Source organism: Dermacentor andersoni, chromosome 1, assembly GCF_023375885.2.
Source record: "Dermacentor andersoni chromosome 1, qqDerAnde1_hic_scaffold, whole genome shotgun sequence".
In the NCBI taxonomy this organism is placed as follows: domain Eukaryota; kingdom Metazoa; phylum Arthropoda; class Arachnida; order Ixodida; family Ixodidae; genus Dermacentor; species Dermacentor andersoni.
Genome location: NC_092814.1, coordinates 65,065,410 through 65,079,493, shown reverse-complemented (window position 1 = coordinate 65,079,493; position 14,084 = coordinate 65,065,410). Strand labels below are relative to the sequence as shown.

General features: G+C 45.6%; 1 protein-coding gene across 3 annotated transcripts in view; it reads left to right on the top strand.

Annotated features, from left to right (window-relative positions):
* The window catches only part of Rab3GAP1 (RAB3 GTPase activating protein subunit 1), a 330,004-nt gene that overhangs the window by 291,429 nt on the left and 24,491 nt on the right, over nt 1-14,084 (top strand). For all 3 annotated transcript variants that reach the window (XM_050190865.2, XM_050190864.2, XM_055061565.2), the window contains exons 21-22: nt 2,679-2,775; nt 4,194-4,285. In XM_050190865.2, the coding sequence (XP_050046822.1) occupies nt 2,679-2,775; nt 4,194-4,285 (189 nt within the window). The remainder of the gene's footprint in view (nt 1-2,678; nt 2,776-4,193; nt 4,286-14,084) is intronic.

Below are 14,084 nucleotides of genomic sequence, written 5' to 3'. Positions count from 1 at the left end.
CGCTTCTAACACGTGCCTTCAAGCAATGGAAAAGTGGCGTAAAGCGGATGACGACATTGTGCACAGAGCACTATGAAATGCCGCAATGGCTGCGACCACTAGCTGAGAGTGAACATGATAACTCGGTATTTAAAAGTTTTTTTTTTTTTAAGGAGCCGAACAGCAGGTAGGCTTCAACCACGGAAAGCATCCTAGTGGTGAACAGGGGGTCCATGAGCACTTCCAACTGTAGGCGTCAGGACTAAGTACGTGGGGCACTGGCCACTTCTACAAGATAGACGGCAAAGGTGCAAACAGCACAGCTGTAAAGGACATGATTTTTATGTGCTTCAGGTACAATGTGAACTTCTGCCGCAATAAACACAAATAATCCGTATTCGATTTCCACTGCCAATTGAGCCAGCAAGATCGAATATAACAGTTTTGTTAAGACAGTGCATTTGAGAAGAAAACCAAGCATTTTTTAAGTGTGAGTTGAAGCTGCATGAATTTTCAGCATCAGTCAAAGAATGGTCAAGTGCCAAATGTCACGAATTTGCAACATGATGGTTTTGAGAAATACTGCAGTACATCAAAACCTTTTCAGTCTACTTTTTCAATATAGAAGCAAAAGCCTGAGAAATCACAAGATAAATTTTTTTTGTGTGTCTCCAAAATAAATCAAGCATGAAGGGGTTAACCAAGGAATTGGTTAACCCATTAAGAAATTGGTATCGAGCTAACGAAAGTTACTGTATAAAAAAACCACATGTCACTTTTGTGATGTAGTCATGGTTATATCCACCAAAGAAAAACTTATTTCATCCATATTGCGATAATAAATCTACAGACAGTGTGGAAGTGATGCACTTCTACTTCGTGGCTGCAAGTTATCCCCCCAAAAAATTTGCTGCTCTGCAGTTTTACTTGAGAAGCAATGCCTGCACTCAGCAACTGTGCCTTCTGATTCTGTATCATTTGAAACCATGGTTATTTCATTTCAGTTCCTTAAAGACCCCATAGTAGGGGTGCAGTGCATAAGGGGTGGGAATACAACATATACAAACAAGTGTTATAATGCATTCAATTCTGTAAATAAAAAGTTGTTACATGTTGAACAAATTGTGAAGAGCAGGTGATGGCAGCGATTTGATGAAGAAGGCCATTCCAGTCTTTAGATGCTCTGTAGAAAAATAAGGCTGAAAATGTATTTGTGCGTGATTGTGGTTGTGCTACCTGCTGGGGATGGCCAATGCATCGTGACCGGTGCATTGGAGGAACAATGTATGGTGGAGTGACTTCATAATTCTGGATGAATTGGCTTAACAACTGACATCTGTAGCGACTAGTGTGTAGCCATTTGCATAGGTATTTCTTCCTGAACCTTCCAGTAGACATATTTATTGTGTGTTATTTGGCCTTAATGAAAATTAACTTGCTTGGGATATTGAATTTTTTTAATTGCACAATAATCAAGAAAAAACACTATTCTACTTGTATTTAAAATCTATAATATTTTTATCCTTGTCATTCTCACCTGCACTCTGTTATTCCAAGGTGCATCTGAGAAGTGATCATTAATCACAAAAGTCAAGGGCCCCGTTTAACTTGTCAATTATAAGGCAGCACAATCTTATTCCTAACTTTACACATGTTGACAGAAAAGTGCTGCGATATGGCCGAGACAAAATACAGTAAAAAGAGTGTTTCCCATTTTACAATAAAGAGGTTGCAATACAGCCTGAAACTCTCACATTCTTGTTAGAGAAGTACTGCACCTGGTACAATACATGAAAAAAGAGAGGGGAAGGAATGTGACTGAGCACAGATTTTTGACTATTGTATTGTAGTGTGCAGTGTTGAAAGGAACAAAAAGCAACAGCAGATAAAAGAAAAAAGTCATAACAAGCCATTCAGAAATTTCTCCAGACTGCCAAATTACCTCTGTTAATTTACCTCACCCGCACATGTTACCCCACACACAATTACCCTACATACACATGTACACATGCATGCACACTGCACTCTACAAAAGAGTAGCTCTGATGGACAGGCCAACAGCACACGACACACACTCCTAAAACCATGACAATATCACGTAGCATACATGGCTAAAGAAAACAGCTGACTACACAGACAGCTTAAAAACAGCACAACAGCATACAGTATTACACACAGCGGTTGAATAAACAAACTGCATAGTGAAATAAACAGCCTATTTCTGCAGAAACAGAATAATGCAAGAAATTCTGGTCATATTCAATTTCTGGTGTTCTCATTTCACTATCGTTAAATTTAATTTCTTTTTGTAGATTTGGCACTGAAATCCCAGTGCCCGTACGTCAGTGTGACATCATGTATTAAAGTTCTCAAAACTTGCCATGCGCAATGTCCGTCTCATTTAGAGCAAGATGTTGTAACTGCTTCGATAAACAACTGTCTAGGCCCTATCAGACCCTGTTTGCACGCCTCGAATCAGGTGTATTATGAAAGCATTGGATGCAAACAAAACAGTAAAAAAAAAGTTTTGTTTTACTCGGTCTATGTCATTTTTTATTCATTTGTTTTATCCTAGTTATGGTAAAGTTCTACTAGACGTTATACCCCATCTAGTCCAGCAATACATATTAAACTCTCACATTAACCTGTCGTCAAATCTTGTATTCATCATCTGTATCACAGTAATAAATTTCATGCAGGTGCTGTATTATCTGCTGTCACTTCATCCAGCTGAGATTGTGAAGCTGTTAATACCCATTTTAATCCATTGTGCCTTAGCACACATCATTGATCATGGTAAGAACATTTATGTCACTTTTTTTCCTAACGGGACTACTAAATGTAATGACTCGGTCAAGCTAGACTGTGACAATACTTGTTTGTGTTTGCATGTATGTTGCAGAAAGTGATGGGTAATTATTAGAAAAAATAAAGGCCAGACTTTGGGAGTTTTGTGCTGAAACTACAACACTCATGAAAGCTAAAATTGTCATCCACCCGAATGTAGCACGAAGCTCCATTCCAGGATGTTTGCGTCCACAATTTCATCCTGGACCAGGATGAATGTTTCCTCAATTGTGAAGCATTATTTCTAAGAAACCCGTATGTGTTACCTTTGTAGCTTCGTGCTACATTTGAGTGGATGACAATTTTACTTTTCATGAATGCTTCCTCCACCTTGCAGTATTCCACAGAACTGATTTAACTACGACACTGATGATGTCAGAATATGACGTTAGTAGTGTTTCAGCACGTCTACATGTTTGTATTCTCATCATGCTGAAAAAGCCTACAAAAGTTGCCATAAGCTTTCATTTAATTCTTTTTTGTTAGGAAACAAAATTGAAATGCGGTTTAATATTCTTAAACTGTTCAGCAGTTTGTGTCGTGAAGGTGTTCGCTTATGATGTTGTATACTATAAACAAATTGTAATGGTAACACTAAAAAAAAATAACAAATTTTTGTATAATCTTTATGCATTTATAGTAAAATACTTGAAATGCTGGAAGAGGGACAAAAGATTGTGCAGTGAGAAACATTAATAATGACTAGTGCCAAAGAGTCACCAGGTCAATGGATAGGGTCTCTAACAGCTTGTTTCATGTAGACAATGTCAAAAGCAGATGCTCATGCATTTTTATTCCCACTAGCACAAATAATATTGTTGACAGGGGAATATCTCGAGCTGTTAAAAAGTAAATAAGTAATAAGAAGGATAAAATGACCATGAAATGCATCTCTTACTTGCATGAAAATACGCAGCATAATTCACCACTTCCTTAATGGCCTGACTCAGTTTTCCTGGGACACCATGGATAATAAAAATAAAGCAAACAGGGAAATGTGTTACTTCACTGTGCTACTTTATAAATTTGAAAGCTGATTGGAACACTCACACGTGACTGTGCTCACTCACGCCCAGTTAGCATTCATTAGAGTGTGAACATGACGAAGTCCTGGTGAATGCAACTGGGATGTGTGAATATGGGGGAGTACTGGTGATGTAATTGAGCACACAGCCAAAAAGAAGAAAACATTTGTGCATAAGTATTCATTATTTTTGACAAGTCATAGCCAAATTATGATAAACACGAATGTGTACATATGTCCTCTTCTTCGTCATTCTCATGTCTGAAATAATTTTTTAATAGAATGCCTTAGCCATGCTAAACATTCATGGCTGTTGCATCTTTTTTTTTGTTTCTTATAATAGCCCACGAAGGTCCCCGTTCTTTGACAACATTCCTGGAGCAAACCATTACTAAGGTGGCTTCACAGCTCAGAGGAAAGGAACCAAAGTACAAGGTAAGAGAGGGCCTGGTTGTTCTGTTACTGTGTGAAAGGAGTATAACAATTAGTCCCTAACTTTGTGTGCTTGAGAAACAATGCTTGCACAGGCACTTTAATTGGAAGAGGACACTAAGAGAACATTTATGAGAAGACAACCCCCTTTTTGATCTTCTTTTCATGCTTACTTCCTTTTATAAAGAAAAGATGCTTCAAACAAATATATGTGTTGCATGCGATCCACAGCACGTCATGTAACTTTCAAAGGGGGCCTGTGACACTTTTTGAACATTATGTATGTATATTATTAGAGTTGGCGGTCATAGTTGTAGGGAGGACCTTGACTCTTCGTGGGACTTAGGCGTACAGGGTTTTTTTACAGAATTCACATTTTAAACAATAGATACATTTACACAGTCTAGCGTGACTCCCAAATGGAGCCCGCAAGACGAAGCATACAGCAAACGAGCACGAAGCTCCAAACACACTGCTTCTCGAGCACGAGCACACAGCTCACGAGTACAGTCCGAGCACAGAGCACGACAACGAGCACCCTCTAGCAGCCGACAACAGCTGCTTATAAACACTCCATTGGTCCCTAGTTTTCTAGGTGAGAGAACCGTTCGACGTCATCGTCAACGTAGTCGACCTGCCCATTGTCCATTATCTTGAGTCTTGAAAGGCGCGTCGGTTCCCCGAGCTGACCCCCGCAGCGCGGCCGCCAGGTGCCCATTGTCTTGCGCCTCTAAATTCCAGAGCTGTCTTTCTCCTGTAGTCGCCACGAGTTTCAGCAGACTGTGACGAATCCTGGGGCCCCCGTACCGCAAAGCCAGCTTTTGTTAGAGAAAGCTCTTCTTGCTGCAGAGAGACCATGATGACCCGGCAAATCAACCAACAATACGTTGGGTGCCAAACGTGGCCCGCCCTGCTGTCGTCACCAATTCTCCGAACGAGGCGCATGGTGGATTAGCACAGTCGTCCTCGCTGGTTCTCCGAAGGGCGCCAGCACCGCAGGTTGATCGAAGCACGTGCAACGGGCTGAAATAGCTTTGCAGAGCAGTACCCCTGCAGGCTGATCATAACAGCTCCTCCATGGCCCAGAAAGTCTCGACTGGCCCGTGCTGACAACCGCTGGGCAGGAAGAGAATGGCTGGTGAGCAAGAATATGGCTTTGCTCTCTGCAACCCCTGCGCACTTGGAATGCCTGCAACCATCTCACAACGGGCACAGAAGAGTCGATCCCGGCAACACAATACCTCTCAGCTTGCAAACACCCGGAATAAGCTCTTAACCCACCAGGCTTCCTATCAATATTTCCATGCAAGCCGCTAAACTGGGAACCCCAAATTTTGCCCCAAAATTTTGTGCCGCCAAAGCGAGCGTTCACGTTCCCCTTGAGTTCGACCAAACCTGACCGTCGCGCTGCACAAGAGTAAAGGTTTACGCAGAACCGTGGCAGAACTAAACTGAAGGCTTTCGAATACCAATACCCAAACATAACTTAACCAGCCTAAGTTCACGAACAGCCTGTTCTTACCCTATCGCAGTGGCGTACTTATCTCACGTACTGTTGCCACTGAACAGTCTGGCCTACTCCACAGGTACGTAATCACAAACATGCTAGCTTTGTGGTCCCTATTCCGAACGCGTACTTACGTCGTGCGTAAACGTTCCATCACGCTTACTCACGTGTCTTTCTCTAGTCCATACAGGACACGTAACTTAACCGAGCAACTAAACTTGCGTCTTACGTAAACATTTCATCACACTTACTCACATTTGTACCTTTAAAAAAAATGCGTCTTCTAACAACTAGTTCTACGCACGCGTACTAGAGAAGTCAGAATACGGCTGCCCTCAACACACACGAGCAACCCAGTCATAAACCTTCTGCTTCCTTCCGTCCGCACCGGACATGCGCTGATGGAACTACGAACGCTTCTCAGTGCAAATTACGCACTTAGTGAAAACCTACGCACTTAACCTTAGAAAATTCAAAAACACTTATATGAAAAAAAAGATTAACTAATACACACGTGCGTTACCATAGGCCTCTCACCGATAACCTTGACACTTCAGGTTACTCACAAAAAAAGAATGCCTATATACTCATTAATGAACATCTCGCGAAACTACAGGTTTACATAAAACGTGTCTTTCATATCTCGGAGCTTCTCAAATGAAAACACAAACAAAGCTCATACCTTACATACTGAAAGAAATTCTAGTCTCAAATCGCGAAAATTTTTCCAATGCTTAAAATTAAAACAAAACAACACGTTTTACTTCTATGGAAGCTCTCTTGGCCTCCCGTTCCAAACGTTTACGCCTGACTCATAATTTTGAGCCGTACTTGAGGTGGTCGCGGTTCAAAAGTTATTCTGGCTACCCAGGCACAACAAAAGGGCTGACTCACTATCAGCTCCCCCAAGACGTTACAGTCTCCTGCCAATTTGCGTCCTGGCGCCCCTCTTTCAACATGAACTCGATTAACCGCATCGCTACTCCCTATCCCTTCGTCTCGTCCTGCCACCTTGCGCTTCTTTGTACTACACGCTGAACTTCGGAAAGAACGACGGACCGACAAGGAACGTAGCTGCCTCGTGCCCTGTGTCCGCGTCAGTGCAGAACGTGCTTCTTGGTCTCTTTTTGACCGGTGGCTCGAACGTACTTGATGCGCACACGTCGTCAACGACGACCGCACCTTTCTTTTCCTCACGCCCTGGCTTTTTGCGTCTTTCGCCGTTTTTGGCTGCGCTACTTTATTTACCCCTTTCCAATCTTTACCGCGCTTCTTTTTGAGGCGCATTCTCTTGGAATTCCCTTTCATGCCGCGTTCTCGCGCCTCGTGCTGGCCGGTACACATTTCGTCGGCCCGGATCGGTCTCTTACCCGCACAGTCTGAGTGATTATCCTTTAAATCTACTATCTCTCTGCCTCGACTGGCGGACAGCTCAACCAACTCTGGAACAATGCAGCAGTCTTTACTCGAGCTATGCAACTCGCGCTCTTGCGAACTTCCCTCTACTGCATTACCCAACTCACTCTGTGCATCGGCACACAGCCCGTCGGTCTCGATCGCTGTCTCGCGCGCACAGTCCGAATGATTCCGAACTAAATCATCCCTCTTTTGGCAACCTAGACTGGCGGAGAGCTGCACCGATCCCTGAACAATGCAGTTGTCTTCTCTTGAGCTACGCAGCTCGCAATCCTGAGAACTACCCTCAACTGCATCGTCCAGCTCGCACTTCACTTCGGCACGCAGATCTGACCTGACATGGGTGCTCGCGTCTGTCGGGTCAGCAGTACTCTGTACTTTGCTAGCAACCTCGCTAACATTACAAGCGACGCACACGCGCGGTGACTGTGCCAATTCATTCGCAGCTGGCCTAGCTGTCTCTATAGTGCTCTGTTGGCACAGCACCTCGTCGCTCTCACTCTGGCCTTTAACGGCCTCTGCTGCCACTAAGGCATCCGTAACTTCTAGCACTTCGAGTTCACTTATGAACTTGCTGCTAATCTCGCAGGTGCTGCTACTTCTCTCGGCTTTCACCAAAATCTGCTATTGATTTCCTGCCACTTTCGCTGCGTCCAGCCTACAGATTTCTCAAGCCGCTGTTGACTTAGTTCGATTGACTGCTCAAAACGTTGAATCTCATTGTTCAATGCGGCAACGTACTGTCTCGTTACTTCTCTTAGGCCTTCTTCCTGCGAAACCCCTTTCAGTTTCTGCCTAGCTTTTCCTGTTCTTGCCTAATTGCTTCCTGTTCCCGTTTTTTTTTCTTAGAATTCGTTTGCACATTTGTTCTATGAATTTCACATCATTGCCACTTTGGAGAATGGTTTTACGAATCTCTGATTCCGTCAAGTCCTCCTCTACCTCTACCTCGATCTCTTCACACAACCACAACAGGTCAGCTCTCGTCAAACACAATAGGACCATGGTCGCTACTTTAAGCTTTGGCTCTGCTGTCACACAATACTTGCTGCGATACCCACACAAATCAGAATACAAGTAAAAGATCCCAGAGAATCAAATCTACACACACAGAGAAATTGAAGCCTGGTAAATCTTACAGCCAAAACCAAACGCTTACCCGCCGAAGCAGCACCATATCACCAGTCCTTCTCCGCCATATCCAGCCGACAACAGCTGCTTATAAACACTCCATTGGTCCCTAGTTTCCTAGGTGAGAGAACCGTTCGACGTCATCGTCAACGCAGTCGACCCGCCGGTTGTCCATTATCTTGAGTCTTGAAAGGCGCGTCGGTTCCCCGAGCTGACCCCCGCAGCGCGGCCGCCCGGTGCCCATTGTCTTGTGCCTCTAAATTCCAGAGCTGCCTTTCTCCTGTAGTCGCCACGAGTTTCAGCAGACTGTGACGAATCCTGGGGCCCCCATACCGCAAAGCCCCCTTTTGTTAGGGAAAGCTCTTCTTGCTGCAGAGACCATGACGACCCGGCAAATCAACCAACAATACGTTGGGTGCCAAACGTGGCCCGCCCTGCTGTCGTCACCGATTCTCCGAACGAGGCGCATGGTGGATTAGCACTGTCGTCCTCGCTGGTTCTTCGAAGGGCGCCAGCACCGCGGGTCGATCGAAGCACGTGCAGCGGGCTGAAATAGCTTTGCAGAGCAGTACCCCTGCAGGCCGATCGTAACAATATATATATATATGTATATATATGTAGTGGATAGATAATTCTTTCGTGAACAGTTGAGCCTAACGTTATTCCTGTACGTGCAGCAGGGAGCCTACAGGTCATTCGAAAGGCCACTGCCACTTTTCATGTGTATTTCTACACATGTATAACATGACCCGATCGTCACAATTTCTTTAGGCATTAGACATTTAGATTTCTTCAGACCTGCTAACCTTGAAGTTTGGAAACTACCATAGTCAAAGCCAAAAATATTAATATTTGGTAAAAAATACTGGTAAGAAATTTGCTACTTAAGATGAACAAACTTTATTGTTCTGAGCAAGCGAAGTGTTTGCCCAAGGTGGGCGGCCTCCTCATTCCAGGAAGCCGTGGGCCCTGGCCACCCTCCGAGCCCTGCCCACCAGCGCTAGCTGGTCCTTTCAAGCTGGACAGCTTGGCCTCCCACTACTCTTCAGTTGTGTGTGTGTTCGCGGTGTGGTGGTCACACTCCCACACTCACACTCCCACACCGTGTGGCTTAAGGTGTTGGGATTTCGCAGAATGGGTGTTCTGTGGGTGAAATCCTGTGGATTAACGTGCCATGTACATAGGAATTTGTTTGTAGCCTCCTGAAAGTTACTACTTTCTGTCTGTTGAGACTGAACTGCAATGGGGGATAGGTTCTTTTGTTTATTTTCTAGTGCTGCAAGATATCTGCGTATTTCTTGGGAACTCCATCCTTTATCTGTGGTCCATCTGGCAGAGGCCTGGCGAGTATGATTTTGGGCCACGGCAACCGCCATCGTATTACCTGCTGCATATTCGTGCCCCCAGGGTCCAAACAATGTATATTTCTGGTAGTTTCTTGGATGTTAGCTAGTATGTGTATCGCTTGCTTGGAGATTCTTCCTTTTTGGTAGTTTCTGCAGATGGTCTGAGAGTTGATAAGTATTGTTGCGCTTTCGCCGCAGGTTGTCATGGCGAGGGCTATGGTTACTTTTTTTGCTGTGTCTATATTTTTCGTAAGTGTTGTTGCTGCAGTTCTTTCGATGCCCTTACCATCTACAATGTGACAGCGTGAACTGCACCCCCTTGGGTATATTGCTGCATCCATGTATCTTGCATCTGGGTTGTTTTCGCAGGTCTTGTCCAGTGATGATTCTTGTTATCCTTGTTTCTCGGTTGTGTTCTGGGTGCATGTTTCTAGAAATTGGTGCTATTGTGATTTCTTGTATATAGGCTGGTACTCTTCCCTTCTCTTCCTGCTTTCCCAAGTCTACCAAGTATCCTAGCCTTCCGAGAGTGGCCCTGTCTGCTTCCATCAGTTTTAGTCTTTTGATTTGGTTTGCTTTATGTACCTCGACCAGTTCCTCCCAGGTATTATGGATCCAAAATCGGTGCAATCCTTCCATTGAGGCTTTGTCAGATGGCTAAATTTAAGGCTTTCCTGATTGGTATGTTAAGCTTCTCCACTTCCGCATTTTTTAGTCCAAGGTAGGGCGTCCTGTCCTGTAGGTTACCCTGCTTATGACAAACACTCGGACTATCTTGTTGGTGTCCTATTCTGTGAGCCCGTGTCTCTTGCTTGCGAACTGCCCATGCTCCAAGAGACTGTCCTCCAGGCGCTACTCAAAATGTTGACTGTTTATTAAGAAATTCACATACAGTAAAACCTCGTTAATTTGAAGTCATCGGGACTGCAAAGAATAGTCGAATTAAGCGTGTTTTTGAATGAATCAAACACACAAAAAGATGCAACCCAGGCAAAACATTTCGCTGCAGGAATGCGCTACCTTTATTCCACAACCTTTGGATTACTTAAGTTAATTAGAGATGCTGGTTTACCACGTCCTGTACTTTGAGGCTCCAAGGGTCATGTTTTCTGGTTGGCCAACTACGTGCAGCATTTGAGAATTTCCACCGTGGCACACAACAAAACTGCAGATAACGTTCAGCGATCCTGTAACTTCCCCCGAGAGCGGGTGCTCAGGAGGGCTTGTTAGCGTCGTCGTCGTCGCTGTCATCGCACATGGTCGCATCAGCGGTACCTTCACTCTCCAAGTCTGAGTAGCACGTTTGTTGATCATTTTCAAAGTTCAAATACTCGGTGAAGCCGACTGCACCGGATTCGCTATCCTCTGCACAGAGTGCATTGATGCGGTCGCAATACTCTGTTCCTTCTTCATCAAGTGCACATGAATGGTCAGCATCAGCATCGACGCTGCTTTCCTTCGAGAAGCCAGCGTGTTCAAAACACCGCATGATCAAAGTGGTTTCCATTTGCTTCCATGCATACACAATAAGACATATGGCCCCGAGGAAGTCGATGGAGTACGCCTTGCCATTGTCATAGCAAAGGAGCGTGCGCTTTGTTCTGATTCAACAAGAATGGGAACTTCCCACTGTAAGTGGATGAATGGGATGCGACTCCGAGGAAGCCTGGTTCCTCGATCCGGTTTTCGACGTTCCTGACAGCTCTGGTTGATCGGCAAACTGCCTCGAAGTGCCCTCTTTTGTCACTGGACAGGACGCTCAACTGTGCCTATTTCTTCCACACCAGCCGCATGGTTTAGGAATGTTGCTTACACTTTCAGGAGGAGGCACATTCTTCCCCACTTGTCGCATACTCTTCTGGGACTGTAGTTGGTGAACTTCCTGTTCTCGCATGTGGTGAAGCTCTGCCTGCTGTTGGTTGACGGTCTTGTGCTGTCGTGCCACCAACAATGCTTTCTGTAGTTTTAGGTCCGGATCGAGTTGCAGAGCTCTCGAGATCTTACGGTCTTGGAGACCCACCACGAGACGATCCTGAATTAAATCTTCTCGCAGTTCCCCGTAGTCGCACGTGGAAGCAAGCGCGTGCAGTGCAGTAACAAAATCCTCGACGGATTTGCCATCTTGTTGCGTTCGGGTGTTAAACTTGACCCTTTCATAAATGATGTTCCGTCGAGGAACAAAGTAGGCCTCGTACTCCTGCAGTACGACCTCAAACTTCTGGTCGCCAGGCTTAAGTTTGAACGTTTTGAAGATATCCTCGGCTTGAGGTCCCATTAGATACACCAATGCATCTACTTGACTCTTTTCTGGCTTCCCGTCTAGTCCAGACGCAGTTCGGAAGCGAAGAAATCGCTGTTTCCAGGGGGGTGAGTCGTTGGGTGTTGTGAAAGTGAAGGGCTCGGGTGGAGCAATTTGAAACAAAGCCATCTTACTTGGTCCTTCCTTGTAAGGTACCTGTTGGCTTGTACGGCGTCTGGCACTGTTTAGTGTGCCCGCGGCGGCGGCGTTTCAGGGCTAGTCTGACGTCCGAGAGCTGTGGTGCCTCAGATCGCCGGGTGCCACTTCTGACACCATGTTTGCATTGCACACAGACGCAAAGAAGTGTGCATCCTTCACCTTCAACAGGCAACAACCAAAGAACCTTTATTATCAGGAAGCAGCGGCTTTTATAGACCGCATCGCTAGTGCCACATCGGCGCTGTAACTGCTGACACTGCCTAAGCTGGCGAGCTATCTTATCACACGCTTGAGCAGGTAGTGGGGGTAAATCTTCCTCATGTGGTGAATGACGCCTTGGTCCATTGGCTGCGAGATCGACGTGGTGTTCGGAGGAAGAAATACCATCGTGATAGCTTTCAGGTGTGGGATGTCACCATGCGCCGGGCAATTATCAACAATGAAGAGTACATTCCTGCCTTTGACCACGAACTTGCGGTCAAGCTGCCGAACGTAATCTTCATATATTGCACCTGTGATCCAGGCTCTCTTGTTGTGCAGGTAGATAAGCTCATCCCTTGGCGGCAGCTGTGCAGTTTTAAAGCAGCGAGGCTTCCCCCTCTTTCCAACTACGAGTAGCGGCAACTTGTGTTTACCGCACATGTTCGCGCCGAACAGAACGGTAATTCTTTCTTTGCCCTGCTTTCGACCCTTGACCGCGGTGTCCTTCCATGCGAATATTTTTGTGGCCAGCATCTTGTACAAAAGGGCTGCCTCGTCAAGGTTGTAGACATTGTCTGCACCGTACTCGCTAAGCAATGGAGCCAACGTGTGTTTCTTCCAGTCGTCGACGACGCTCTCATTTGCGTTGCTGCTCTCGCCACAGATGGCTACGACGGTCAAATTATTGCGCTCTTTAAAACGGCTGAACCATCCATTGCTACACTTGAAATCTTCGTGACCAAGTTGTAAAGCCAATTCGTTGGCCTTCTCCCCCAGTATCATTCTATTGACGGGAAGGTTGGCTGCGTTTGCTTTCTGCAGCCAGCGAAGTGAAGCTTATTCCACATCTTAGTACGTGGGAGCCCGTACTCGCGACTGCTTCAAAGAATATGTATTGCTGTAGGCCTCCAGTACCTTTGACTTGTTCTTCAATATTGTGGACAACAGCGAGAGGGGCACGCTGTGCCTTTCAGCCAACTCTGTATTGGAACACGTGTTTTTACCCGCTTCTTGGATCAAGCAGAACTTATGCTGCAGAGTTAAAGTCTTATACTTTGGTATCTTTGCTCACTGGCACTTCTGCACAGTTCAGAAAGAAAAAAAAGAACACCACGCTAGCTGCAACACCCCTAAACACTGCACACAAAGAAACGGCGGAGACCGGCATTGTGCACACACATTTTGCCGCAGGCGCGGAGAGAGAATGGGCGAACGGCAGCCAGCGGCAGCGGCACAGAACACACGCTGACGCTGCGACTGCTGCGACTGCGAGGAGCGTGCGGAGTGGTGAACGAGAGCACGTGCTAATAACCGGTATGCCCACTGCGTTGCAGTGAAGCACGTCTCCTCTGCAGGCATGTGTTTCGGCGGTGCACGGGCCGTACCGTGGACTGATTTTTGTGCTAGCAGTACTACATGCCGGGCACTTCGTCTATATATAATCGCAATTGCTATGTGGCGTTGCGTCGCGGCTCCGAATGGCCATCGTTTCGTTGGGTTTGCGGTGAAATGGGGATCGGGAATTGCCGTATAGCACCCCAAATCTTTGAATTAACCGGGTTGGCCTAGGCTGCCGGTTGGAATTATCCGGTCAAATTTACATTGGAAAATACGGGACCACACAAAACCTTCAAATTATCCGGGATTTCGAATTAACCGAGTTCGAATTAATGAGGTTTTACTGTACTTTGTACTGTGACACTGTGAACAGGTGCTCGCTCTGCAGTCACAACTACAGAATGA